Source organism: Phoca vitulina, unplaced genomic scaffold (assembly GCF_004348235.1).
Source record: "Phoca vitulina isolate PV1807 unplaced genomic scaffold, GSC_HSeal_1.0 scaffold1, whole genome shotgun sequence".
NCBI classification, from domain to species: domain Eukaryota; kingdom Metazoa; phylum Chordata; class Mammalia; order Carnivora; family Phocidae; genus Phoca; species Phoca vitulina.
The window spans coordinates 24,718,066-24,745,634 of NW_022589704.1; the positions used below are offsets into that span (position 1 = coordinate 24,718,066).

Genomic DNA, 27,569 nt, shown 5'->3' on the forward strand with positions numbered 1-27,569 from the left:
CTCTTTTTATTACACATCTCTAGCTAGACATATAGAAGGCACTCAGGATGTATTTGTTTAATGAATTTGTATTCCTAAGAAATATATTTTATGTATTTTTCTTCTTTAAAGGTTTGCATTTCTTCATTGTTTTTCCCACATTGTTTCAGAATTTGCATATTTCTTATAAGTAATGGTCTTCTTTACTTATATCACCAATAGTAATCATATGTTTTACTTTATTCATTAATTTATTTATAAATACAATATAAACTTAACTAAGTAGCTAAGATTATAAAGTTAGGTGCATTTCTTACCAAGCAGATAAGCAGATAAATGAGCTACTGTCATTTTTTCATCCAGTTAGTCTATAACAGTTACCAAGCAGCTACTCACCATGTTGGAAAGTAGGAATTCATGGGAAAAAAAGAGAGAAGGGGGCGGGGTGAGTGAGCACTCATGTGCACATTCTCATGTGGATTTCAGAGGCTAATGCAAATATTTATAAGATTTATAGTCAACTTCAGAAAGAGCACAGTGGTGGCACAGGAGAGAATGATTAGTTCTGCTTGGATATCTCACAGAAGTGTCCATGGGGAGAAATCACTGGAAGTGACATGAGTGTTGCAAGTACAATAGGATATGAAAAAAGCCATTTCACACTGAGGGAGCAACAAGGACAAACCATGGAGGCATGGTATTTTTAGAAAAATGAAATAGTGCCGTGTCATTGCAGCATAGCATGCATTTTAGGTAGAAGATAGAGGCAGATTTCAAGTGGCCTTGAATGCCACAAAAAAGATTTTGGAATTAAAACTGTAGGCAAAGACAAACCGCCAAAGAGTTTTAAATAGGTTTGGATTTTGGAAATTCACTCTATTTGAATGTAGGATAGCAGTTTCCAAAGTGTTCTTCACTGCAAGATTGTTGGAATTTTGTTCTCTATGTACCTTTGTAATCTAAAATATTTTTTTAAAGTAAGTTTTCCTAACATTGGCTGACACTGGTATGCTTACTTAGTCTGTATGCTGGCCAAATGTCACCTGCAAATCACTTAACACCCAGTACTCTGACGGAAGAGCAGGGGTCCCATAATGCAGAGGGGTGAGCAATGGTGCCCTCCCTCACTTATTACTTTGCTTTCAGCATACTGCTAAGTATTACAGAGTATGTTCCTGGTTAAGTGGTATTTACAGATAATATTATTGAGTTTAAACTACACTAACACTTCACAAAAGAAAAAGTTATTTTGAGAAGATTTGTGTGGAAGAGAAATGACAATCTAAGTACAAGTGTGTGTCTGGGGGGTGGGGGAAGCAGCCAACACAACACTTCTACTCCCAGCTGTTTTTCAGCTTATACTACAAGGTTAAACAGCAGTGATGATCTAATCAAATCTGACAAGAAAGCAGCAAGAAATTGATATGATTAAGAAGACTATATGAAATATGGATTTCCATGTACCATCTTCAATGATGAACTTTGACCTACTTTATAATGTGTCTGAAGACATAAGCTAGTCACATAGTATGTGGCCTTCAACATTGGCATGACATTTTCAAAGAAAACGTCTATACTATAAAGACAAATACGGATTTCTTTTTCTGGAAATTTTTAAAGTGTTGCAATACCAAATTAATGTTTCATAAATGGCACTAAACTTAATGGTGAATGGTTACAAGTTTCTTTTGAGGTTTCTTATGTTAGTAGAGTAGTACATCTATAAAATATATAAATAATAACATAAAAACCTATTAGGGAGGCATGCTCAAGAATCTTTTCACTATGATAGAGGTGTGTGATTTTTAGATAGCTGAACATTATTTAGTAAATGGATTAAGGGAGAGTACAAAGGGAAGAGATCTCATTGGAATCCTTTTGTTAAGTCATTGTTGAGACCCTTTGTGTCTTTTGCTCTATTTATGTAGCAATATATTTCTGTAGGAAATTCATAAAAAAATCTTTCTTCATTGAAAGCAAACTTAATAAATAGATTAAATAGACAAAAGCTATGAACCACATATTTTATATCCAGGCTTTCATTTATAAGGAGATAAATTGATATAGTCACATGGAATGGGTGGTTGATGAGCAACTGCTATTGTTTTATCAGGCTATTCCAATGACTCAAGTTTTTTCTGCTGATATATTCATATAAGAGGAACTTAGATAGGCTTGCCAAATTAAAATAAGACTTGAAAAGGAAAAATATATTGCAATAACTAGATCTTCTGAATATTGAAAACGCATACTGAGATATACTAATATCAGAGGAATAACTAATTGCAGAGGTACATTTTGTGACTTACATATATTCTATTCTATTTACCTGTATTTCTGTAGGAATTATTTGACATGTATTAAAGAAAATCAAGCCTGGTCTTAAGTCATTGTTTCATTTTGTATTTTGTTTTCCCTATGTCTAGCAAAATTCCAAGAGAGATGTTAGGTGATTTTCTGATTTTAGAAGTTGAATTAGAGAAAAAAAATACTATTCAAATCAGATTGATACTTAAAATGCTATAATATTCAACCACTTTCGACCAGGTATGCACGAGATGATGAAATGACTCTTTTGTGAAGTTAGATAATCTTGATGTTCAGGAGTTTAAGATGTTAATGTATCCCCAGGTTGCCAGATGAGTTGATGGCTATAGTACTTAGAACAGACAACAGGAAGTGTTCTAACAGGTCAACACTAACACTTGAATGCTTAGCACAAGCTTTTCTTAAGCATATAAAGTCTAAAACAGATATTCCTGATCAGAAGAGGATCATTTATATCTTAGGTTTCTTCCACTTTCTGGCTTCACCTTCCTTAAAGAACTTGGAATCTTCTGTGTTTGGCTGATGGCTGGGAGCTTGAACCAGAAGATTCCAAGTAGGAAGGGCATGAATCACTTCCACACTCCTGTTCAGTTGTTCTGTCTTCACCCTATTGCAGGAATCACTAGGGAATGCCCAGGAAGCGATTCTGCAGTGTCTATCACAGTGAAGGAAACGTAAGTGTTCCAGTGCCCAGGGGCTGTAAAGACTAAATGTCTTTTCCCAAAATGCCTGCTAAGCTGAGTCATTTGGAATTACTGAATTAAATGGTTGACAATAATTATCTACAATTTGGGAGGCAGCCAGGTGCATTTATTTATTTATTTATTTTTTAAGATTTTATTTATTTGACAGAGAGAGACACAGCGAGAGAGGGAACACAAGCAGGGGGAGTGGGAGAGGGAGAAGCAGGCTTCCCGCCGAGCAGGGAGCCCGATGCGGGGCTCGATCCCAGGACCCTAGGATCATGACCTGAGCCGAAGGCAGACGCTTAACGACTGAGCCACCCAGGCGCCCCAGCCAGGTGCATTTATGATAGTTTTTTAGAAATTGTGGGCTTAAGAGATGGATGGAGATTGTGAGATTGAATGGTGAATGAATGTTTGGAATAACCTAAATTATTTAAATGTGAATGTGTTTTTCTGTCTTTACTCTTATAAAGACAGAATGTCTTTTCATTCTGTCTTTCATGTAACTAAATGTTTTTTTCAAGTTACTTTAAAGCAATCTCTTAATAAAGTGATGCCTGGAAGAGAGATTACCAAGAGGGGGAAAAAAAAAAAACACTGAGAAGTTAGGACAAAGAATAGGGAAAGTTACCAAAAACACAAAAACAAACAATAGATGTGTTTTAACAACTTGATTGAAAGTTAACAAATTACTATATATATGTACGCACGTACTTACTTTAGTATCTTCTTTCTCTCTTATATTCTCACCCTCTTTTTCAAGCCAGAAAAGGATTTATTTTGCTCTTGTAACTGGGAGTTTAAGAGAAAGACTTCCAACTTGGCTCTATCCTGGGGGCACAAATGATGTTATAAAGGTTCGATTTCTTGATGCACCTCAGAAAGATTGTCTCCCTTTTGTCAGACAGAATGGCCATTGGCAGTTATCACTTTACTAACTGGAATGGAAGGAGCATGCTTCAGTCATTTTGACCTCAGCTGAATGTTGTAAAGGGATATGTCCTTTTCTGCATTTCCTCTTTTTTTCTTTCTTGATTGTACTGTTTTAGAGTCATAACATTACCCTAAATCATCTTGACTTAAAGACATCATTAAAAATTATAATGGCACTCATTTAATCTTTATAGTCATCCTGGAATGGATAGGCACTCTTAAAACATCTTTATCTTACGGTGGAATTAAGTAACTTGCCTGAGATCACACAGGTATAAACTGTTTTTGTTTCTGTCTTAACTCTCACAGTCTGTTTACTTTCTTGTCTTGGAATATGCAAGCCGTAGATACATAACAATTGATTTTCTGATACTTGCTTAGAAATTTAACTTCTTTTTAGCTCAGCCCTTTAGATAGTATAGTTGTTTGCTGGCTACCACTGATATTTTACAATTTATTTTTAAAATGTAGATGATATTTGGTATCATCCACCAGATGGATACCAAACAGATGTACTCTATATAATTCTAGAAAAGAGCAAATGCAGGGCATGATCATATATATCATTGAAGCAAATTTAATTTAATTTTCTTCTGATAAAATTTCTACAGTGAAGCTATGAATGATTCACTCAACTCCAAATAACGCCTGGGGATCTTGATTCACCTTCCATCTCAACTGGTAGGAACTCAGTTTCTGTGATATCCTGCAGCTTAACAATAAATAAATAATTATATAAATGATGGCTTTTCGGCTAAGATAAGGGATGTAAAATATTTTCAATTCTGTGAATGAGCAGGAATGAAGCTAATTAATTAAAACTGTCGGGAATTTCTTTGAAGAAGTCTGTGATTAAACACAAGGCTTTATCATGCAACAATTAAATAAATTTGGCCTCAGGTATCTTTGCTCATTCCCCAGGGAATGAGTGATGAAATTCTGGTTTAGAATTATACTTTATTAGAGATTTATCTATTTTAATTGATTCAGCTTTCACTATAAAACTCCAATGGAATAGCTGATGCAAATGGCATATTATGTTAATATATAAACCTCTCATGAGTTATCTTCAATTTCAACAAAAGATGAAAACATAACTTGTTGGATGTTTTGTGAAAATGAGTGAAAAATAGTAAAAATTAAATGAACTATAATAGTTTGTATTATCAAGAATATTTTCTTATGCTAGATGAATCTTAAAATATTCTTAAATGCCCACAGGTAGGCACAGGTAAGATTTCAGAGTGAAATTTAAATAGAGTAATGTTAGTAAAGAAAAACTGATCATTTAGAAGGAGACCTCTTGGATGCCTGGGTGGCTCAGTTGGTTAAGCGGCTGCCTTCGGCTCAGGTCATGATCCTGGAGACCCGGGATCGAGTCTTGCATCGGGCTCCCGGCTCAGCAGGGAGTCTGCTTCTCCCTTTGACCCTCCCCCCTCTCATGCTCTCTCTCTCAAATAAATAAATAAAATCTTAAAAAAAAAGAAAGAAAAAGGAGACCTCTTTGTTGTTGTTGTTGTTGTTTCTTAATTGAAGTGTAGTTGATACACAATATTACATTAGTTTCAGGTGTACAACATAGTGATTGGACCAGTCTACAGTATGCTTTATTCACTGTAAGTGTAGCCTCCATGAACCACCATACAATGTTGTTCAATACAATTTACTATATTCACTATGCTATAACTTTCCTCCTCATGACTTATTCATTCCATAACTGAAGGTCTATATGTCCCACTCCCCTTCATCCATTTTGCCCATACCCTACCTTCACCCCTATGGTAACCATTAGTTTGTTCTCTGTATTTATGGGTCTGTTTCTGCTTTTTGTTTGTTTATTCATTTGTTTGTTTGTTTTTTTTAGAAATCCCATATAAATGAAATCATATGGTATTTGTCTTTCTTATTTTACTTAGCATAATACTCTCTAGTTCCATCCATATTGTCGCAAATGGCAAGATCTCATCCTTTTTTATGGCTGAGTAATATTCCATTATCTATCTATCTATCTATCTATCTGTCTATCTATCTATCTATCCATTCATCTATTGATGGACACTTGGGTTGTTTCCATATCTTGGCTATTGTAAATAATGCTGTGATAAATATAAGGGTTTTTATATCTTTATGAATCAGTGTTTTTTTTCTTTGGGTAAATAGCCACTAGTGGAATTACTGGATCATATGGTATTTCTATTTTTAATTTTTTGAGGTATCTCATACTGTTTTAGGAGACCATTTTTTAATGAGAGATAATATTTCCTTTTGAGAGAAAATTTTAGTTGAAAAATAAATATTTTAAAATGCATAAATCCCAAGCACTGACTTTTTTTGAGACTATTATAGTTACTGATCATGAATGCATTGGTGTTTGTGTGAGTTCTGTTATTAATGATATATTGAAAAATTGAGTACAAGAAGTAAAATGAAATGCAGGTAAGTGAGGCCCACGTTTGAGGAGGACATCCTAATATTAATAAATAGTCAAAGTCCTCTTTAGTAGCAAATTAATTTATCCTTCAGGAGATATAATTTGAAACAAATAATATGAACTAAGTAAACAGAGTATAAATTTGTAGTTTGTAAGTTGTTTTTCTGACAAAGTTGGTACCAACTCTTCCTTTGACCACGTATCTCTTTCGAATGGGGTTGGTTTGTGAAAAGAACAAGGTGTAGCTCGAAAATTCAGACCGTAGAACAATGAATATTAAAACTGTGATTGAGTCTCTGTTTCAGCCTTTTTTTTTTTTTTTTAAGATTTTATTTATTGATCTACTACAGAGAGAGAGAGAGCAAGAGTACAAGCAGGGAGTGTGGCAGGCAGAGAGAGGAGCAGGCTCCCCGCCAAGCAAGGAGCCCGATGCGGGACTAGATCCCACCAACCTGGGATCATGACCTGAGCCAAAGGCAGCTGCTTAACTGACTGAGCCACCCAGGCGTCCCTCTGTTTCAGCCTTTTATACAAATTTTTTAGTATTGTCTATAACTAAATTTAAAACCTTGGAATCAGTGAACTCAGGATTGACTGGACAAAATTGGAATAGGTTTTGATGGTATAATAATTTTCCTTAGTGTCAGTTATTTAAGAGTGGGGTAATTATACTTATTGATTTGAGTTTTATGACCATTATAAAGAATATGTAAGAATTTGAAATATTGATTATAATAGTTTCTTATCAGCATCTTATGAATGTATATATTTCAACATAGTGATTGAATGAATACATTCTGCATGATGAAAATATTTAGGGGAATTAAATTGCTAAAATTGAAACATTAAATTGCTAAAATTATTTTTCTATAATGAGAAAATGTCATTATAGTAGATTTAAAGCTGGAAAGAATCTTGGAGATCCTATAGGAAGTAGACTTCCTTCTTTTCAGAGTTGAAAGAAGAAGGTTTAGGTAATTTATCCATGATTGTATAGCTAATTGGCATAATTTGGAATACAACTGAGAGTTTTTAAAAAGTATCTCAGGGTTGTTCCACCATGCTCTTTTTAAAAATTATTTCATCCCTCCCATCTCCCCCCCTACTTTATTCCCTTTCTCCTTTCTTCCTTCCTTTCTTTCCATATGCATGGAGTTCTCACTATGAGCTATCTTGGGCATTGGTGTTACAAAGCTAGAGACTAGTCTGATTGTAGCCACTGATAATAAAAATGCAAGTGTGATCTGAAACTCATTCAGACAGTAGTCTAGTTCAGCAGTGCTCAGTAAGAGCATCCCTAGAGCCACTGGGCAATGGGATAAGAATTGCCTTAGTATTTAATTCAGACCTCCTTTCTCAATTACTCCTAGAGGGTTTCCACAACCCTAACTGTGTGAATATAGTAAAGTATAAATTGTATTGAGAAAGACCTAATACACACTTAGAAGGAAAAAAGTATACAGAGTTTAGTACACAATTAGCATAAATATTCTTACATATAATAAACCATAAATGATATGCAGTGGTTTCAGGCTTTTCTCATTAAAGAACTTGAACATTTCTAGGTAAAGAGATATTATTTGTTCAAACCTAATGGATTTCTCCTTCTCTAAAATATTGCTCAGATTCCTGGGGACATCCAGCTCTGCATATAATGGGATATCTTTTTAATTTTTTATTGGAGTTATTAATATCATTGGCAGTTGTCTTAAGTTTTGTCACTACCTTGCTAATGAAAGCATGCTTTCATATGCTTTTGAAATACTAGGTGATGTCAAGCTTCTCTGCATCTCTGTTCTTTTTTTTTATTATTATTATGTTCAGTTAGCCCACATATAGGTTTATTGTAGTGTTCAACGATTCATTAATTGCATATAACACCCAGTGCTCATCCCAACACATGCCCAACCCGGCTACCCCATCCCCCCACCGCCCCTCCCTTCTGTAACCCTCAGTTTGTTTCCCGGAGTCCAGAGTCTCTCATGGTTTGTCTCCCTCTCTGATTTCTTCCCATTCAGCTTTCCCTCCCTTCCCCTGTGGTCCTCTGTGCTATTCCTTACGTTCCACATACGAGTGAAACCATATGATAATTGTCTTTCTCTGCTTGACTTATTTCACTTAGCGTAATCCCCTCCAGTTCCATCCATATCGATGCAAATGGTGGATATTCATCCTTTCTGATGGCTGAGTAATATTCCATTGCATATATATATATACCACATCTTCTTTATCCATTTGTCTGTTGAACGGCATCTTGGTTCCTTCCACAGTTTGGTGCCTCTCTGTTCTGATTCAAGAATTTTGTGAGGGGAATGGAGGGGAGAAATGAACTTTGTGTCCTGCATTTGTTCTGTTTCAATATTTCAATAGTGCTTCCCCATTTGTATTATCTACTCTAAAGTGAAAAAAAAAGGAAAGAAAAAGAAAAAAAGAAGAAAGAAAACGGAGGTTTTAAGCCATTTTGTTTGCAAGAAAATATATATTACTAACTTGGGTTTGGCTCTAATTTGAATGGGTCACTCACTGGCTAGAAATGTAATTTCTTTTTTGAATTGAAAAGAGCAACGTAAGGGGATGAGTGGTGACAAATACAAAGGAAACAGTCACTTGGTCATTGGATAACTACTTATGTGACAGTCAAGTGTCACCCCATCCTCCTCTCCCCAAAAAAACTTGAAGAAAAAAGAAGTAAATACAGAGCTTAAGAAGTCACTAGTTTTACTCTCATTGGTATTGTGATGTGGAAACTTAGAAACCCTCTATGGCTTTATCACTTTATCCAATCCAATGGTCATTTGCAGTTTATGATTTTAAAATGTTCAATACATATGGACAAATGACAAAAGTATATCAGAACAAGAATTAAAATATGGTTACAACATTTTTATTAAAGACTAGTTTAAAGCAATCAGAAACTGGCGGGATGAAGTATTCTGAGGCAATCTCTACTCTGTGTATTTCATATTCCATGCTATTCATTATAAGCCTGGGCTTTTTGGCTCTGACTAAAGACTCTATTAAAGCTTATGTTCTTAATATTTGTCATTGTAAAATTTGGGGGAACTGGCAAAGCGATTCCTGAAATGATGCTTCATTTGCTTCACTATCAAGTGCTAGAAAAACTATTTTCATGAACTGTGCCCCCAAACCATTCACGGTAAAAACTTGAGGGTGTTTTCATTGAAGCTTGTGCTGTACATCTGAAAAACCAATGATGCCTAAAGGAGTTTGGAATCACAAGTTTGTGAGATTAAAAAAAAAAAAAAAAAAAAAAAAAAGGCAAAGAATATTCAGTTTGAAGGAGAAAGTGCAAGAAAATGACTTTTTAAAGCAGTTTGACATTTTTTGTTATATTACTTGAGTGTGGAAGTAAATGTGCATATCCTTCATAGATCATAGGAATTTTTAAATGTGTAATTATGTAATTTAATGTAATAACTATGTAGCCTAAATGCAGCCTAAAAATTGTTTGATATTTTATCAGTCTCTAGATTGTTTTACATAGTTACGATCACTACAGGGAAAGAAAAAAAATATTCCAAATGATTAAGTAACTTTAGCCTATTATTGAATCAAAGATATAAAATAATATATGCTATGTGTGATGATAACCTGCACATTTTTAACTAATGAATACATTACTAAGATAAAATGTGCTAATTTCATGAGAAAACAATGTAACTGAATTCCAAATTATGCTAGTTTGGTTTCCTCTTGACTATACTTTGATGCTGGAAGGCATTGCATTATATGTTTATGAGTTTCAGAGCATATTCTGAATATATTCTTTGTATCTCTATTTATCAATGAAATGTACTTTTGATCCTTTCCTAATGTGTTCTCTGTTGCTTGCTTGCTTTCTTTTTTTTTTAAGATTTATTTATTTATTTGAGAGAGAGCACGCACAGGAAGGTCAGAGGAGAAGGAAAGAGAATCTCAAGCAGACTCCATGGAGCCTGGAGCCCATCGCAGGGCTCAGTCTCACAACTCTGAGATCCCAAACTTGAGATCATGACCTGAGTTGAAAACCAAGAGTCAGTGGCTTAACCAACTCTGCCACCCAGACACACCCTCTCTTGCTTTCTTAGTAAAGCTAATTTGACCATCATCCCATCATCCATGGACCCTTGCGTATAAATTTTCAAGATGTTGCTATTTCTTTAGTAATTCTCCATTTTATCTACCAAGTGTATGAATGGTAATTAGAAGATTAGAAGATGGAGGAGCTCCTGGGTGGCTCAGTCTGCCTTTGGCTCAGGTCATCATCCCAGGATCCTGGGATTGAGCCCCATGTTGGGCTCCCTGCTCAGCGGGGAGTCTTCTTCTCCCTCTGTCCCTGCTTGTGCTCTCTCAGTTGCTCACTCTCTCTCTCAAATAAGTAAATAAAATCTTAGAAAAGTTTGGAAGATGGAAATACTTGAGTTTTTCTCTGCATAGTATCATAATTTGCTGATGTATCTCACTTCAAAGTTATCAAAATTCTTTATCTCTCTATAACATTTACATAACACTTTCTACCTTAAGTGCAACTACTTGCATTCCTACTGCAGTTCCCTATTACATGCCAAGCTTTTAGAAAGGAGATTGTTAGTTTTATTCATCTAGATAATCCCCAAACAAAGCCTAGACCTGGCACTTAGCAAGCACTCATTAAATACATACTGAATGAAGGAATAAGGAATGAATGAATGGTCTATTTTGAACAAATTCAACAAAGTTAAGATTTTGAATAACTGTCTCTCTATATGTGTAAAATATAGGCAGAGGAAATATTCAAGCATTTTTCCTCTTATAATCCTATGTCAGAAGTTGAGGGTTATAAATAGAATCTTCAGTCCATTAAACCCAATGTAATAAATATTGAATAATTACCATATTATAAATGAAGTATAATGCTAGGTACTGCACAGGAGATTGCTATTAAAACAATAAAAACAAAAACAAAACATACATAGTCTAATTAAAGCTCATGACCAAGATTGTGAGGCCAATAAAATTATACAAATGGTACTAATGATCCTAAAATTCATTTTAATTCCATGAGCATACATTTGCTCTGTCTATATCTCTATCTATATCATCTATATCTATATCTATCTATATCATTAGCTTCTATAATGATATAATTCAGATAAAATTGAGCAAAATATGTTCTGAAGTGTATAATACTTTTAGAGAAATGCACAGTATTGATTTTTCAAGTAGCATTTTCAAAATTTTAACATAATACTTAAAAATATACAGACAAAAGTAAATACCTAATGGAACCTAAGCACCTATATAAAATAGAATATTTTCAAATACCTTAAAAATATTAATTGCCTCATGTCACTAAGAGTGATGTTTTATTTTTATCCATTTTCATGTTTTAAAATAAATTTAATATTGAAAGATTTTTTTAAATTTAGATTATTGAAATATAATGGCATTTTGCATTTCTTCCTTTTTTTTTTTTTAAAGATTTTTTTTTTATTTATTTATTTGAGAGAGAGAGAATGAGAGAGAGCACATAAGAGGGGGGAGGGTCAGAGGGAGAAGCAGACTCCCTGCTGAGCAGGGAGCCCGATGCGGGACTCGATCCCAGGACTCCAGGATCATGACCTGAGCCGAAGGCAGTCGCTTAACCAACTGAGCCACCCAGGCGCCCTTTGCATTTCTTCCTTAAACATCACCTTATTTTTTATACATATGAATAAAAGCAAATATGTTTATAAATGTTTATTAAAACATATATAGAAACCAATGGCTTTTTAAATTATGTGATATATTCTGTGAGAGGGATTTTTTTCAAGTTTCAATGTTACCTCAATTATTTGGAATGTCAAATTCTGTGTTTTTTAAATTTCTTTTGAAAATAGTATTGACTTTATTTTCTACTTTGAATTACCTTATCATTTAAAAAAAGAACCTGTGCTTTGGTTGATTTTAGTTGTTTTATTTGTACTCCAGTCTCTGAAGTAAAATGGAAAAGTAGAAGTGTTACTTCAGGAAATATCTTTCAACACCAGAGCATTTATTCAAATATGATTTTTTCAGACAAATTTTTTTTGACGGTAGCATTTTTATAGCTTTATGGTAATCGAAAGAAACTAAAGCAAAACAGATTATATTATTTACATCTATGAGTTACTAACATTATTGTCAATGATTTTAAACTATCACTTTTTTCCTTTTCAAATAAGGTATTTATTTTGTTACCATTATAAAGATAATAGTAATTATAGTAATTATAAAGATAATAGTAACATCACTCCTGACATATGTAGCAGGCATTTTTGGGTAAAATACTGAGAATATTGGTCTCATGTTAGAAAATGTAACAATATTTTCTATGCAGTCCTTAATGCACAAAATGTTTTCATATGCTGCCCCTCTCCTCCTTCCCCTTTTCGTGGTAATGCAGGAGCAATTAATTATAAAAATTAGGTAATCACCAATGGCCTTGTGTTTGTTCAATATAGATGTCAGTCTATGTGAAGGAAGTGTAGTATAATTGAACAAATCAAATTAGACATGTCTTTAAAAGAAAAGGTACAATGGTGATAATGGTAATTGTTTGATAGTCTATGTAAAAGCATTGAGCACAGCGCCAGCTGTATAATAGAGACTCATAAAGGTACTCAGTGGTAAGAGTGGTAGTGATGGTGGTACGAGTCACACTGGTAGTTGTAGTGTTGTGAATAACAGCAGGAGAAGTTAATTTGAGCAGCAGAAAAACATCCTCCCGCAGAAAACTTAATCCCCATGACCTAATTTGTTTTATCTATCTTTTCATACATGGACACTTTCTAAAAGGGATTCGAGGTAACTGTGTCAGCTAAACAGATGTTAGCATGAATTATTCCATAAGTTTCATATCCACATGTCAGCTAGTAGAGATTGTATCAGAATATTAGGATTGGGACCTGCTTAAGGAAATTAATGTAGGATTAAAAAAGCAAGATCTAGGAAAGGGAGGTGAAATGTTTTCAGGGGTATAATTCAAGAGTATTAAAGCAAATGTCACGTATGTCATTATTTTATTAATATCAGTTCCTTTCTAAGATTCTTGTAGTTCGTGAATGTAAAGCCTCAGCGCATTTTATAATTTAACATAATTCTGGAAAAGTCAGTTGAAATTTAGTAAATTATTTCAGAATTTGCCAATTCAGAAGTTGCCAATTGAAAGTTAAATGTGATATTTATGTTGAAAAGCTTTGTAAACTGCAATGTACATATAAAACGCTAGTGCTATGATGATGTTGATGAAGGTGATGAAAATAGGGATTGGAATAGGATTGAGTAAGTACCCATATTCATACTCTAGGAGATACTGATGCCTCTGATGCTACCTAGTAGCCACTCTTAGGAGTATAATCCAGTGTTGTCAACTCCGCTGAAGCCTGGTGTGGTTAATAAGTCCATCCTTTTTCGTTAGGACAGAGAAACCCTGTGTATCCTTGTTGGTTGGTTTAAAGGGAATGCCATAAATGAGAATAACTAAAAAGAGGATCACAAACATTTGTCTATTGCATGTGCAAGAAGTTAGGAGGAGACTGTTCATTTTTTCATTTATTCCTATCAAAGAGACATTGTTATTTTTATATTTAAATTAGTTTGGTCACTGAGTACAGCTTGGACACTATAAAATGTATTTTTTTTCTAGTGAAAAATACCTTTTTAGAGAGAGAGGAGAATTATGCCTCTTAAGGAAATGGCTGACATTGTTTGTTTATAAATTTGTTTATAAATATAACCTCTTAGACTTAATGTCCCTGAGTTGCATTTGGCAAGCTTTTTAACAGTGAATGAAAAAAATCAATGTAGAAGGATTTGCTACTGCAACATTAGGTTACAAAGTGAAAAAAGGAGAAAGAGAACACATGTTTTTGTATAATTTACCCATGTGAATGGATATTTATTTATCCAGCCAGCCACCATTCATCCAGCCATCTCTGTCAGTCTGTCTGCATAGCTATTTTTCTACCTGCTTATACTTTAGGATACATATAATGATAAATTTAGGTTAAGAAATATATATTAATATAAGAATATTAATTTAAATCTTCATTATATATACATATTTATAATGGATCATGCTAACAGTATACTAGCAGACTCTTTCACTACTTCTAGAAACCTCCCAAGGCAACTTTACAAACAATAAAACTTAATGCTTGCCTCACATTAATTAAGTCTATACCAGGGTTTCTCAATTTCAGTACTATTGACATTTTGGACGTGAAAATTCTTTGTTGGGGGCAAGCAAGAACTGTCCTGTGCATGTATGATGTTTACTAGCATCCCAGATCTCCACTCACAAGAAGCCATAGCACCCTCCCCCCCCAGTGTGATAACTATAAATGTCTCCAGACAATGCCAAATGCCCTTTGAGTAGCAAACACCCCCAGCTGAGAATCACTGTTTTATATCTATGCAAAGAATAATCTAAACTGACACCCACAAATATATATGAAATCACAGGTGCTACATAATTTATTTTTAAGTTAAGAACATATTGAATGCATGGGAATTTTATCAGACACGTGTACCTACTATCCAGATTTAACAGACATACAGATAATAATATTATTTAAAAGAATTTGTAAAAGAGAATATGTTGATTTAGCTTCAGATAGCCAAATATCCATATAGTATTAGGGAAAATTCTCTCCACAAAATTGTTCTTTATCCCAGTTAACGACAACCCCACCTACCAAGTCTCCTAGGCTAAAAACTGTAGGCATGCCCTGTTTCTTTTCTTCCTTAATCCCCATATCTAGTAAGTTACTAAAATATTTGTTACACTGCCTCAGAAAGATGGCTCCAGTCTCAGCTCTTGCTATTCTGTATTCACTGCCATCAGCCTCTCTTACCTGGCAAGAATTTCCTAACTTTTTATACTGGAAATAGGCAGATAATTCTACAAAACATACATAGTTTAGTTTACCTGTATGTAGCATCATTAAATCCCCATTGCCTGAAAGATGAAAATCTGAAATCCTACATTACTTTTGTTCCAGTTAAGTCCCCTGTCCTCCTCACCTCATTTTCCAGTCAGGACTTTAAGACCTGTGAGCACATCAGGCTTTCTTTCTCAAGGCAGTTTCCCATTAGACATGTTACCCTCTCTGCCTAGATTTCACAAGTGTGCCTTATTAACGTATTCAGTTCCTCAGTTTAACTAGAGAGAATTTGATAGCAAGGAACACCATGCAATCTGAAATTTTTCTGTTCTTAAACTTCAGATATAAAATGATAAGGTATAGAGATGTAAAGGGACACTTGTATGTGCTTCCTTGTTTTTTTTTCTACTTAATGACTTCTTTTTTATAAACTTTACATTATAAATATAACACAGATACTGAAAACATCACAAAACAAATGCATAGCTTAAGGAGTTTTTAAAAGATATACTCTCTTGTAACTTTCAATATACTCAAGAAATAGCACTTTGCTCGCCACACAAGAAACTCAACTCTGTGCCCCAACTCAAACCCTTTCCTCTACAAAGGTAACCGCCATCCTTACTCATAAAAACCTGCTTTCTTGTGTCTCTTTATAGTTTGATAATTACCCAAGTATGCGTCCCTAGACACTATAGTTTTGCCTTTGAAAGATTTTTAAATCTCTTAAGACTTAATTACAGGTTCTTCTCCCTCCTCCACACCTTATAATTTATCTATTCAATCCTGAGATATCTTTCTGGAGCGTTTTCCAGAGCCTGAGTGTTGTAGGTTGCTTACTCCTGATAGAGTTCAATATGGTTTCTTTGTCTTCTGTACTTCCTCCAAATTGGCAGTTGGATCCCAACACTATCATATTCATGTTTCATCCCTTTGCAGAAACCAAAAGTGGTGGCATTTGCTCAGCCAGAGGCATCAAACGACTGGTTGTTGTCAAGAACTGTCAAGGGTCGGGTGCCTGAGTGGCTCAGATGGTTAGGCGTCTGCCTTCGGCTGGGGTCGTGGTCCTGGAGTCCTGGGATCAAGTCCGCGTCTGGCTCCCTGCTCCTTGGGAGCCTGCTTCTCCCTCTGCCTATCTCTCTCTTTCTCTCTCTGTCTCTCATGAATAAATAAATAAAATCTTTAAAAAAAAAAAGAACTGTCAAGGGTCTGACAAGTTAGCCTGCCAGTTGTGTTGGCAGAAGACCTGAGACTCCATGGTACAGCAGGAGCTTCATGTTTACATTGTTTCCTCTTGCCCCTGGGGCAATTCCCGGGGCTGGGGGGGGGGGGGGGGCGGGGAGGTTATTGGGAAGTGGGCACAGGTAGATACTGTACACAAAATGGATCTGTGTCACAGTTGAGAAACTCTGAGCTTAGGACACCCTAATCTTCCAAAGGGAGGTATTAGCTAGCAAATTTGCCTTCTGCCATGAGAGAGAGACTATCATTATATCCCAATACTGTTTGCTAGCCATGCATCCTTTAAAGAATTTGCTTTGTTTCCACCTCCATTTCTAGTGGGCCCAGTAGTGGTACTCGGTCCTTTTACATTAAGATTATTTTGTCATACTTGAATTGTTCATTCATGTACAGAATCTCAATTGATTCTACATATCCTTTTGAAAAGACCTCTAGTTTCTTAACACCTATGAGAATGCTATTTTAAACTTTTACGGGGTTTTGGGGGGCACATTTTAGCATATTTTGAATTTAGAAATATCAGAATCATGCTGCAATTACTTTTGAAAGGTGTTCTGGATTAGATAATATTTTTGTCATAAAAAGGAGGATGTGATTCTTAAGTTACAATTTTAGACCATGTTGCAATGGATATTACTTTCAATAGGAAGTAATAGTCACCAATTTTTGAAAGAAATAACTTAAAATGATTGGGATTTTGAAATCTGGAATAAGACAGATATTATTTTTCTTTAAAAAAAATATTTCGGCGTGCCTGGGTGGCTCAGTTGTTAAGCGTCTGTCTTTGGCTCAGGTCATGATCCCAGGGTCCTGGGATCGAGCCCCTCATCAGGCTCCCTGCTCCACGGGAATCCTACTCCTCCCTCTCCCACTCCCCCTGCTTGTGTTCCCTCTCTTGCTATGTCTCTGTAAAATAAATAAATAAAATCTTAAAAAAAAAAATTTCTTGGAGTGCCTGGGTGGCTCAGTTGGTTAAGCGTCCGTTTCTTGATTTTGGCTCAGGTCATGATCTTAGAGTGGTGAGATTGAGCCCCACCTGGGCTCCACACTGGGCATGGAGCCTGCTTAAGATTCTCTCCCTCTCCCTCCGCACCTCCCCCCCCCCACTTATGCACACACGTGCTCTGTGCTCTGTCTCTCTCTCTAAAAATAATAATAATAAATAAAAATTAAAATTAAAAATAATGCTTCCTTTTTTTGTCTATGTGATTTTAGGCAAGTTATTTAACTTTAGTTTTTTATCTATATGATAGTACTTAAAGCATTGGTGCTACCAGAATATAAGACATAAGTGCCTCACATACAGAAAACACTATGTAAATAAGTTAATATAATTATTACAAGTAGTAAATAGCCACTTAGAAAATTGTGGCTTGCATAAGGATACTTAAATATGAAAGCATTTTAATTTCTAGTCTCCAAACCCCTGATCTCAATTTATGTTATTGTCTGTAGTCCTGATTGTACTTACAGATGTCCATGCTCTATTTATTTGAATTGAATTGAATATTAAGAACACATAAGTAACATAAGACATTGTTGTCACTGGATGACATGACTCATGCAAGTATTTATTCTTTATAAATTAATTAAGCCTTTTGCTTTCTGTTTTTACTGCCAAATATTTAGACAGATATTAAAATGTATCTTGGCAGTCTTGTCAAACCCAAGCCTGATACTTTGGCTTTCCTATTTCTGAAATCGCTCACCCTTTTCATCTAAAAAATCACAACAGACTAGTCACAAAAGCAGTCACCTCTAACTTCTGAATCATCAAAGGCCATTTCCCATATGTTTTCCAAAAGAGGCAGCTGTTGTTATACATCATTTCATGAAATCCCATTTTCGTCCTTTAAATTTTGAGAGGGAAAAAAAATCTTATAAAAGCTCTCAGACAGGGCACCTGGGTGGCTCGGATGGTTAAGCGTCTGCCTTCGGCTCAGGTCATGATCCCAGGGTCCTGGGATCGAGTCCCGCATCGGGCTCCCTGCTCCTTGGGAGCCTACTTCTCCCTCTGCCTCTCTCTCTCTCTGTCTCTCATGAATAAATAAAAATAATTAAAAAAAAAAAAAAGCTCTCAGACATAAAACTGTCACTCTCAAATGTAGATTGAAATGGTAACAAGCAGTTTTCTCATCTAAACTTTGGTGATATGTAGTTATCCCTTTAGACATAGAGAAACACAGTTTCATATATGCTAGGCAATATAGGCAGTGTATTGAAGGAGAGTAAAGATTCTGGATTCAGAAAAAACAATGACAATTAATACTGAGAGCCTGCTGTAAGCCAGATCTTTTCTTAAGTAACTTGTAAGGATTTACTTCTCAGAATAATCCAGAGAATTTGTGATCTTAGTATCCCCGTATTGGAGATGAAAGAACTGAGGCATGGAAGAATAAATAATTCATCCAACATAATACTGCTAAATGCTAGAATATGAACCCAGGTAGTATATTTATTTGCTAGGGTTGCCATAACAAAATACCACAGACCAGGTAGCCTAAACAGAAGTTTATTTTTCTCACAATTCTGGAGTCTTGAAATCTGAGATCAAGAAGACAACAAGGTTGTTTGCTTCTGAGGCCTTTCTCACAGACTTGAACATCAATATTCTTGTCTTCTTTGTATGTATGTCTGTGTTCTAATTTCCTCTTCTTTTTAAGGACACCAGTCACATTGGATTAAGGTCATCCTAGTGACCTCATTTTAATTTAATTACCTTTTTAAAGACCCTACTCCAAATATGGTCACATTCTGAGATACTGGGAGTTAGGATTTCAACCATAAATTTTGAGGGATCACAGTTGACTCCATCACAGGCAATCTGACTTCTGTCCACACCTTTATGAACTATATAGCACCAACTGTTTAATTAATAAATTTTAATATCAAATATATATATGCTTGCATATCATTTCCCAATCCTAAACTATACAAAATATTTGCAAATATTTGCCATAATTATACTAACAATAAAAGTATAATGAAATTGATCATTTTTTGAAGATCTTCAACTTTTAAGCACTTAGAAGGAATTTGTCCTATTTTTCAGAAGAGAAATTAAGGTTAAATAACTTGTGCAGGTCAATAAGTAATGGAGACAAAAGTCAGACTAATACCTGTCAGACTGCAACATCCAAATTTAATCAATGGACTGCATTGCCCTAAGCAGTTTGATTTTCTATGGAGGATAATGCTCATCACATGTACAATGTGTATAAAAATTACAACACTTTAATTCATGTGTAGGCTCAGTTGTATGAAAATGCTGACAACTAATAATTTCTTTTTGATTTAAGTTGTATCTATAATTAATCAAAGTTTAATTCAAAGGTCTCCAGATACTCTTACTATTTTGCATTTATGCAGTGTATCTAATTTCAGTTAAAATTCAATTCCCTAAATCACTAAAGCTTAATGTGTATATCTGATGGGAAAAGAACGAATTCAATACTATATTTTAAATAGTTGTAAAAGAGTGTCAGTTTAGAATTCAGGTTTAAAAATGTAGACCGATCTGTATAAACACATGGAAAAGAAAAAATTATATACATACACACACACACACACACACATTTTTAAATTATAAGAGAAATGAAATTTTTAACAGTACAGATTTTTTTTAATATAGAGACACTTAAAATTGAGATTTGTATATGATTATGTAAATGAATCTACAAAAGCTCCCTATTTAACTTGTGGAAACTAGCTCTAATATAACAAGTCTATGATACAAGGATATAACTGAGCTAGGTCAGGAGATGAAGGACCATTTGGGAATGGAGGCCTGAAGGGGGCCTGTTAAGAACTCTCTGGCCAGCTAAGACAGATATAAAGGACAAAGAAAAAGATGATAACTTTGGGAGAGTTAAGTTGTCCTCTTTTCAGTAGAACTAAAGTGTTCACTACTAGGGTTAAGAGCTGGCTAAGTGGCCAGTGATGATGAATGAAAGGAAGTTAAGGATTGTAATAGCACTAGCACCCAAAAGACTGGCTAGTAATGGCTGGGAGTTAGCAGTTCTGCTGGGAAGAACTGAATCAGATTCTTTGCCCCCTCCCCCAGTGTTACTTCATGCCAGGTAAAAGGAGCATGAATTCAACTCTACCACAGTCAGGTACATGACATTTCCCATTTCTCTATTTTCCCAAATCTAATCAGATCAGACTTTGAGTGCCTGCTTGCTGGGGTAGCATAATCACTGGAGTTTTAAGGAACCTGGGAAAACTGAAAGCAAGACTCCAAAGCCAAACATCCCGTCGCATTTGGAGATGCCACATGGGAATGAGGTATATAGTCAGTCGATCTCTATTTCTACATGCAGCAGGAATATGCAATGTTTGCTATATGCTTATTAATTATTTCCCAGTAAATTTCTTCATATTATGTCATAGTTAAGAATGTTCTCTACTTTAGAAATTCCCAGTCTTGCTGTAAGGGGCAGGGACAGAAATTAATTGCCTATGGAAACTTAATGGAAAACCTTAGTGATGGAGAGGTTACAATTTGCTTCTACATTTGTCACTGTCAGAGAACACATAAATTCTGTAGTCATTACCAGCAGAGGGGCTTTCCTCCCCCCCTTCCATAGTTCTCTGCTCCCCCCACTCTTCTCTGCAATACTACGGATTTAATTTCAAGTCTACGGATTGTAAGTAATCACTGTTTTATTTGTGGAGGTCTTGACTGATGGAGTATGTTAGTATTATTTGAGGATGATACCTAATTGGGTATGAGTACGTGAGACACTGGGGAAGAAGCTAAGAATTCAGAACTGTTTTGATTTGCTGCAGAAGGTGTTAACAAGAGTAAATAGGTTTATTTTCAAAGGGATGATTAAAGAAAAATATCTAACAAACCTGGATTTGATACATAATTTGAGTAGGAAAAATGTTGAGGAGACAGAGTTTTGTACACGTAGCCAAGAATGTATAATTGCTTTTAATGTGCGTAACATTGTTCCTAAACACTGATTAAATATTCAGGAATCGTGAGGTATTGCAATCACTTAAATCTTAAGTGGATGAAGGAACATTTAAGGAAATATTACTATTCTCACTAGGATCAAATTAGAACCAACTAAAATAAAAGAATAAGGAAATTGTGTCAAATACAAAAAAATTAACAGTTGTTATAAGAATCGTGAAATGAAATAGAGATTTAAAAATAAAGATTGATTTTTCTTGAATGATCTGCAGGTAAAGCCCAGTGAAGCAGTCCAATCTCTTCTAATTTTGATTGAATGACATCCATTGAAAATCCTGGGAACATTATAATTTCAGATTTCATATTTTTTCTTGAAATATTTTATGGGAGAACAGTATAAATTTCTATTCTTTAGAGCAAACCATGTATTTTTTTCTGGATTTATTGCTCATATGGATATATTGCTAATATGGGAAGCTGGTCAAATTTCTTTTTTTTTTTTTTTTTTTCTCATTTTTTTGGTTTCCATCATCAAATGCCCTAAGCAGAACAAATCATCCCTTGGGTTAGAAAAGTTCTGAAGCATTTAAGGCTTTAATGATCTTCAATTATATTCACTTCTTGAACAAAGCAGCTGTAGAAGCATCCATTGACAATGGAAATCAATCAGTTTTAGACAGCAGAAACTTACAACAGAAGGAGAGAGATAGGTCTTTAGGTGGGTATTCACTCTTCAGTTGACAAAATAGGCAGTTTCCTGGAACTAAATGTACTGAGCCAGAACCAGAGTCAGGATTTTCTTTTTGTTGGGGCATTCTGATGATTTCTACTTACCACTGTGGTCCTTGGGCACAAGTCATGATTATGTTGTTCAATGTTTTTATTAGCAGAAAGTTCATAAAATCATTTTCAATGGAAAACAATATCTAAAAAGACCGTAAGCATTGTTTTCTACTTTTCAATTCTACTTCATTCAACAGCCATTATTGAATGTCTGTTCAGTGCCAGAGTCTGTACTAAAGGGTATAACATACACAGAAACAGTATAAGGAACCAGTTCTGTAATTTAGGAATAAATTACAAGTTGAAGAGGCAAGATATAAAAAGATATAAGGGGGGTGCCTGGTTGGCTCAGTCAGTAAAGCATCTGCCTTTGGCTCAGGTCCTGATCCCAGGATCCTGGGATCAAGCCCCAGGTTGGGCTCTCTGCTCAGTGGGGAGTCTGCCAATTAAAGCCAATGGTTCTTCTGTAATAAAGTTAAATTATTTTTATTTTCTTTTTTTTAAAGATTTTATTTATTTATTTGACAGAGAGAGACACAGCGAGAGAGGGAACACAAGCAGGGGGAGTGGGAGAGAGAGAAGCAGGCTTCCTGTAGAGCAGGGAGCCCGATGTGGGGCTCGATCCCAGGACCCTGGGATCATGACCTGAGCCGAAGGCAGATGCTTAACGACTGAGCCACCCAGGGGTCCCTAATTATTTTTATTTTCAAATCAGATTGTTTACAGATAGTTTTGGCTATTATCAGAAATAATAATATTTGTAATCGATAGCATCTATTGAACACTATTTGCCAGACACTTTTCTTTAGCTTTTTGGGTTTTTTTTAGGATTTTATTTATTTATTTGAGAGAGAAAGAGAGAGAGAGAGCAGGGGAAGGAGCAGAGGGAGAGAGACAAGGAGACTTCACACTGAGCATGGAGCCTGATGCGGGGCTCGATGAGCCTGAGATCATGACCTGAGCCGAAATCAAGAGTTGAAGGCTTAACTGACTGAGCCACCCGGGTCTCCCTAGACACTTTTTATAAGTGTCTTATAAAATCTTTTTAATAGAGTTATTGCTATCTTTTATTTTAAAATAAAGAAACTGAGGCTCAGTGAGGGTAAACAATTTTAACAAGACTACAAAGTCAGTAAGTGTGAAGGCTGGTAAGTGTGAAGTATTTTGAGCTCAGCTTTGCTTGGCAGTTGAGCCCACATTTCTTACCATTATTCTAAGAGTCTAATTAGAGTCAGTTCCCAAGTGAAGATGGAACTAATGGTGAGTGTGTTAGGAAGAATGGACACTATGACATGCTCTAGACAAAAGATCGATAATACATCCTCCATCCCCAATGTTTATCTTTGTGTATCATTGTACTTTAGAGCACTTGATAATTATTGTATACAAGTTAAAGGATAAATTACCTTTATAATGAATGAAAGAATTTTACTTTTTAGACCAAATGATATTGGAAAATGTTTTTGATCTCTCTTCTAAGAACACAAAGGGATTAGAGTTCAACCACTGACACAGTGATTGAAGGAGGATTTGTAGGGCTCTAGGGATAGACTATTCCAGGCAAGTGCAATTTCAAACACGTGGTATACAAACAATGCATGCTACTGTTGACCTTTCACCTCTTTTTTCTATTCCCCTAAGAATTCATCCCTTTAATCCACAATTCTCAGTGTCCCAGGAATGCCTATAATGGCTTAGAGTTCCCAATCCAGTGCCAGACATGAATAGTTTCATAGGTTCCTTGACCCTTCATCCATTTTGGACCTTTCATCCATTTAATGGACTCTTTGCTCCGTTAGGATTCAACTTTTCTAGGTGATTAGTGTTAGCAGGTTCATTCCTAAGAATTGTGGGACCTGGGATGAGAGTATAAATGAAGGTCTACATATTTTGTGTCATTATTCTTTATTATAAATAAAATAATTATTATTAAAATATGATCTATCCTCCCACTTTGACAGAAATATCTTTATAATAACTCGGATGGCTGGGTGAAATGTTAGAATTTTTGAACTCCTCAGTAGTATGGTGACATGGAGAGGGATGGACTCCAGCCTTCAGCCCCTCCTTTAACCAGTTCTGTCCAGTATCATAGGAAGCTTTGAGCAGAGTGACACTTAGGCTGTACATCTAGCATCCATACACTCTCCACTCAAACATCTGCACCTGGACCACCCATCCTTGCTAGGTGTATGCATGTTGGTCGCGTAGTCTGCTGACTAGGGGACAGAACTGGAAAGATGATATCACAGGCTCTAGATGAGGGATTGGGGCAATTTGGGAATGAAATTCTGGGATCACAGGGATCTGGAGCATTGGTCTTCTCTAGAGAAAAGAAATGCAGGTTCCAGATGGGTACTTTTCTTGACTCTGTAGACTTTGCCTATGGGTGAAGATATGGCCAGAGAAAAGCCAGAGTGCTCAGCAAATATTTATTGGTTTTTCACTGTGTGCCTGTACTGTTGTAGTTACATGAGACATGAATGAACAAATTAAAGTGCTTGCCCTTGCAGAGCTTATATTCTGAGAAAGGGAGAGACAGACTACAAATACTAAATGTAATAAATATATATACTATATAGTAAATTTAAAGGTGAGAAGTACTATAGAGACAATAAAAGTTAGAGCAGGAAAAGGTGGGAGGACTGTTAGTCATCATTGGCTTCAACTGAGGTTTGAGAGATTTGAGAAAAAACTTGAAGGCAGTGAGGAAATTAGCCAAAAAGAGAACAAGAGGGAAAGAAACTCAGGGTTATAAGTGTATAAGAGTACACTTATATAGAGGGTTATAAGTGTATAAGAGTTCACTAAGAGTATAGTGAACACCTTGAGGTAGGAGCACACTTGGAATGTTAGAAGAACAAGGAAACCAGCAAAACTGGAATAGGGTGAGAAAAGTAGAGGGTTAAAAAAAGAAGTTACAAAAAGAACTGATGACCAAACCATATAGTATTGTACTGTGCAACAGAAATATAGTGATAGCCATAAAAATATTATTTTAAATTTCCATGTAGCCATAATAAAAATGTAAAAAGAAAGGTTAAAAATTAATAATGCATTTTATATAACTCAATTTATCTAAAATGTTATCATTTCAACATGGAATCTTTGAAATCGAGAGTGTATTTTATCTCAATTCATACCAGCTACATTTCAATTGTTCAGTAGCTACATCTAGCTAGTTGTTGCTGCATTGGGCAGAACAGATAGATTTTGACTCATCAGTGAAAGAATTTTGTCTATTACTTTGAGTGACTAGGGAGATGTTTCAGGATTTTAAGAATTGAAGTGTCATGATTTGATTTATGTTTAAAAACAATCAGGTCTGGGGCCCTGGGTGGCTCAGTCGGTTAAGCATCCGACTCTTAATCTCAGCTCAGGTCTTCATCTCAGGGTCATCCATTCAGTTGGGCTCCATGCTGAGCATGAAGCCTACTTAAAAAAAAAAAAAAAAAAAAAAAAAAGATCAGGGTCTGCCTTAACTGAGAATACATGATAAGGGATCAAAAGAAGTAGAAACAGGAAGACCTATTGCAGTAATTTTGATAAAGGAATGATGATGGCTCAGATGATAGCAGTGGTTGACATAAGAGGTGGTTCAATTCCTGATCATTTTAAAGGTAGAACAAATAGGACAGATTACATTTGGTGTGTGATGAGAGGGGAGTCAAGAATGGGCCCAAGACTGAGATTCAACAGTCTTGCACAATTCACAGCGCTTACCAGAACACATACCCTCCCCAGTGTCCATCACCCAGTCACCCCATCCCTCCCACCCCACCCCCACTCCAGCAACCCTCAGTTTGTTTCCTGAGATTAAGAATTCCTCATATCAGTGAGGTCATATGATACATGTCTTTCTCTGTTTGACTTATTTCGCTCAGCATAATACCCTCCAGTTCCATCCATGTCGTTGCAAATGGCAAGATCTTATTCCTTTTGATGGCTGCATAATATTCCATTGTATATATATACCACATCTTCTTTATCCATTCATCTGTTGATGGACATCTTGGCTCTTTCCACAGTTTGGCTATTGTGGACATTGCTGCTATAAACATCGGGGTGCACGTAGCCTTTCGGGTCCCTACTTTTGTATCTTTGGGGTAAATACCCAGTAGTGCAATTGCTGGATCATATGGTAGCTCTATTTTCAACTTTTTGAGGAACCTCCATACTGTTTTCCAGAGTGGCTTTGGCCTAAATAATAGGAAGGATGGATTGACCTCAACTGAGATGAGAAAGGCTGTTAAAAGGTTGGGACAAGGAAGATGTGAAAAGGTTGGGACAAGGAAGATGTGTGTTCAGATTTGGATAGGTATATCTGAAAAGTCTATTAGGCATTCAGGTGAAGATGTGGGGTAGGCAGTTAGATAGGAGTCTAGAGTTTAGGGGACAGGTTGGAGGTAAAACTTTGGAGGTCAGCAACCTTGAAACTGGATAAGGTCACCAAGGAAATGAGAGTGGATAGAAAAGAGAGTACCAAGGACTGAGCACGGGACATCAAAATTAAGAGGTCTATACTGACATGAAATTGACATTAAAGTAACATCAAATATTTTACCACTTCTGTATTTTATATATATATATATATATACATATATATACACATATATAAATTTTTTATATTTAATTTTTAAAACCTTAATACATATACTCATAGCTGTCACAATCTTGCTTATTTTACTGAAAAACTGTAACTTTAGATGAAACCTAAGGGCTTTTTTTGTGACCTTTTTTGCTTTAAAATGTACTACAAACTTTCAAGTAATTAACTTATACTATATTAAACAGTAGATAGTCAAAATAAAATTGTGGTTGTAGGGGCGCCTGGGACAGAGCTCTGCATCATTGGGCTCCCTGCTCAGTGGGGAGTCTGCTTCTCCCACCTCCTCCCCCTCCCCCACTCATGCTCTCGCTCTTTCTCTGCTCTTAAATAAACAAAATCTTATAAAAAATTGTGGTTGTAATTAAATTAGAGATCATTATCAGTCTTTAATACATATTGTTTATATTTGTGTTTCCCAGAGACATACAAGTTAACTGTCTTTGATAATGATAGCATTAAACATCAATATAGCAGTTTAAAATATGTTCCATAGTCTACGACTAATGCAGCTTTGTTTTATTTGCGATAAGCTTATGAATTTGTTTTATAAAAATTTTGGTTGATGGCTAGGTGTTCTTACCTCACTTTCATCTGTCAAAGAATGACACATTTATTCCTTTAATTATATTCAAATCCCAGCTATGAAGAATGTTTTATAAAACAAAATCCATTATTTTACTATAAGTACATTCATGACTTTTTTAAAGAGTACGACTCATACTTCAAATGAGATTCTAACCTTTTGTGTTCTTGTATTATCAAGGTAATT

General features: G+C 35.4%; 1 protein-coding gene across 5 annotated transcripts in view; it reads left to right on the forward strand.

The window, feature by feature from the left end:
- Positions 1–27,569, forward strand: part of ERBB4 (erb-b2 receptor tyrosine kinase 4) — a 1,092,681-nt gene that overhangs the window by 565,414 nt on the left and 499,698 nt on the right. The window contains exon 1 of one of the 5 annotated variants that reach the window (XM_032402987.1): positions 20,156–20,771. The exons of the other annotated variants lie outside the window; for them this stretch is intronic. Coding sequence (XP_032258878.1) covers positions 20,754–20,771 — 18 coding nt within the window. The 5' untranslated portion in view covers positions 20,156–20,753. Of the gene's footprint in view, positions 1–20,155; positions 20,772–27,569 lie in introns of those variants that run through there. 5 annotated transcript variants of the gene reach the window in all.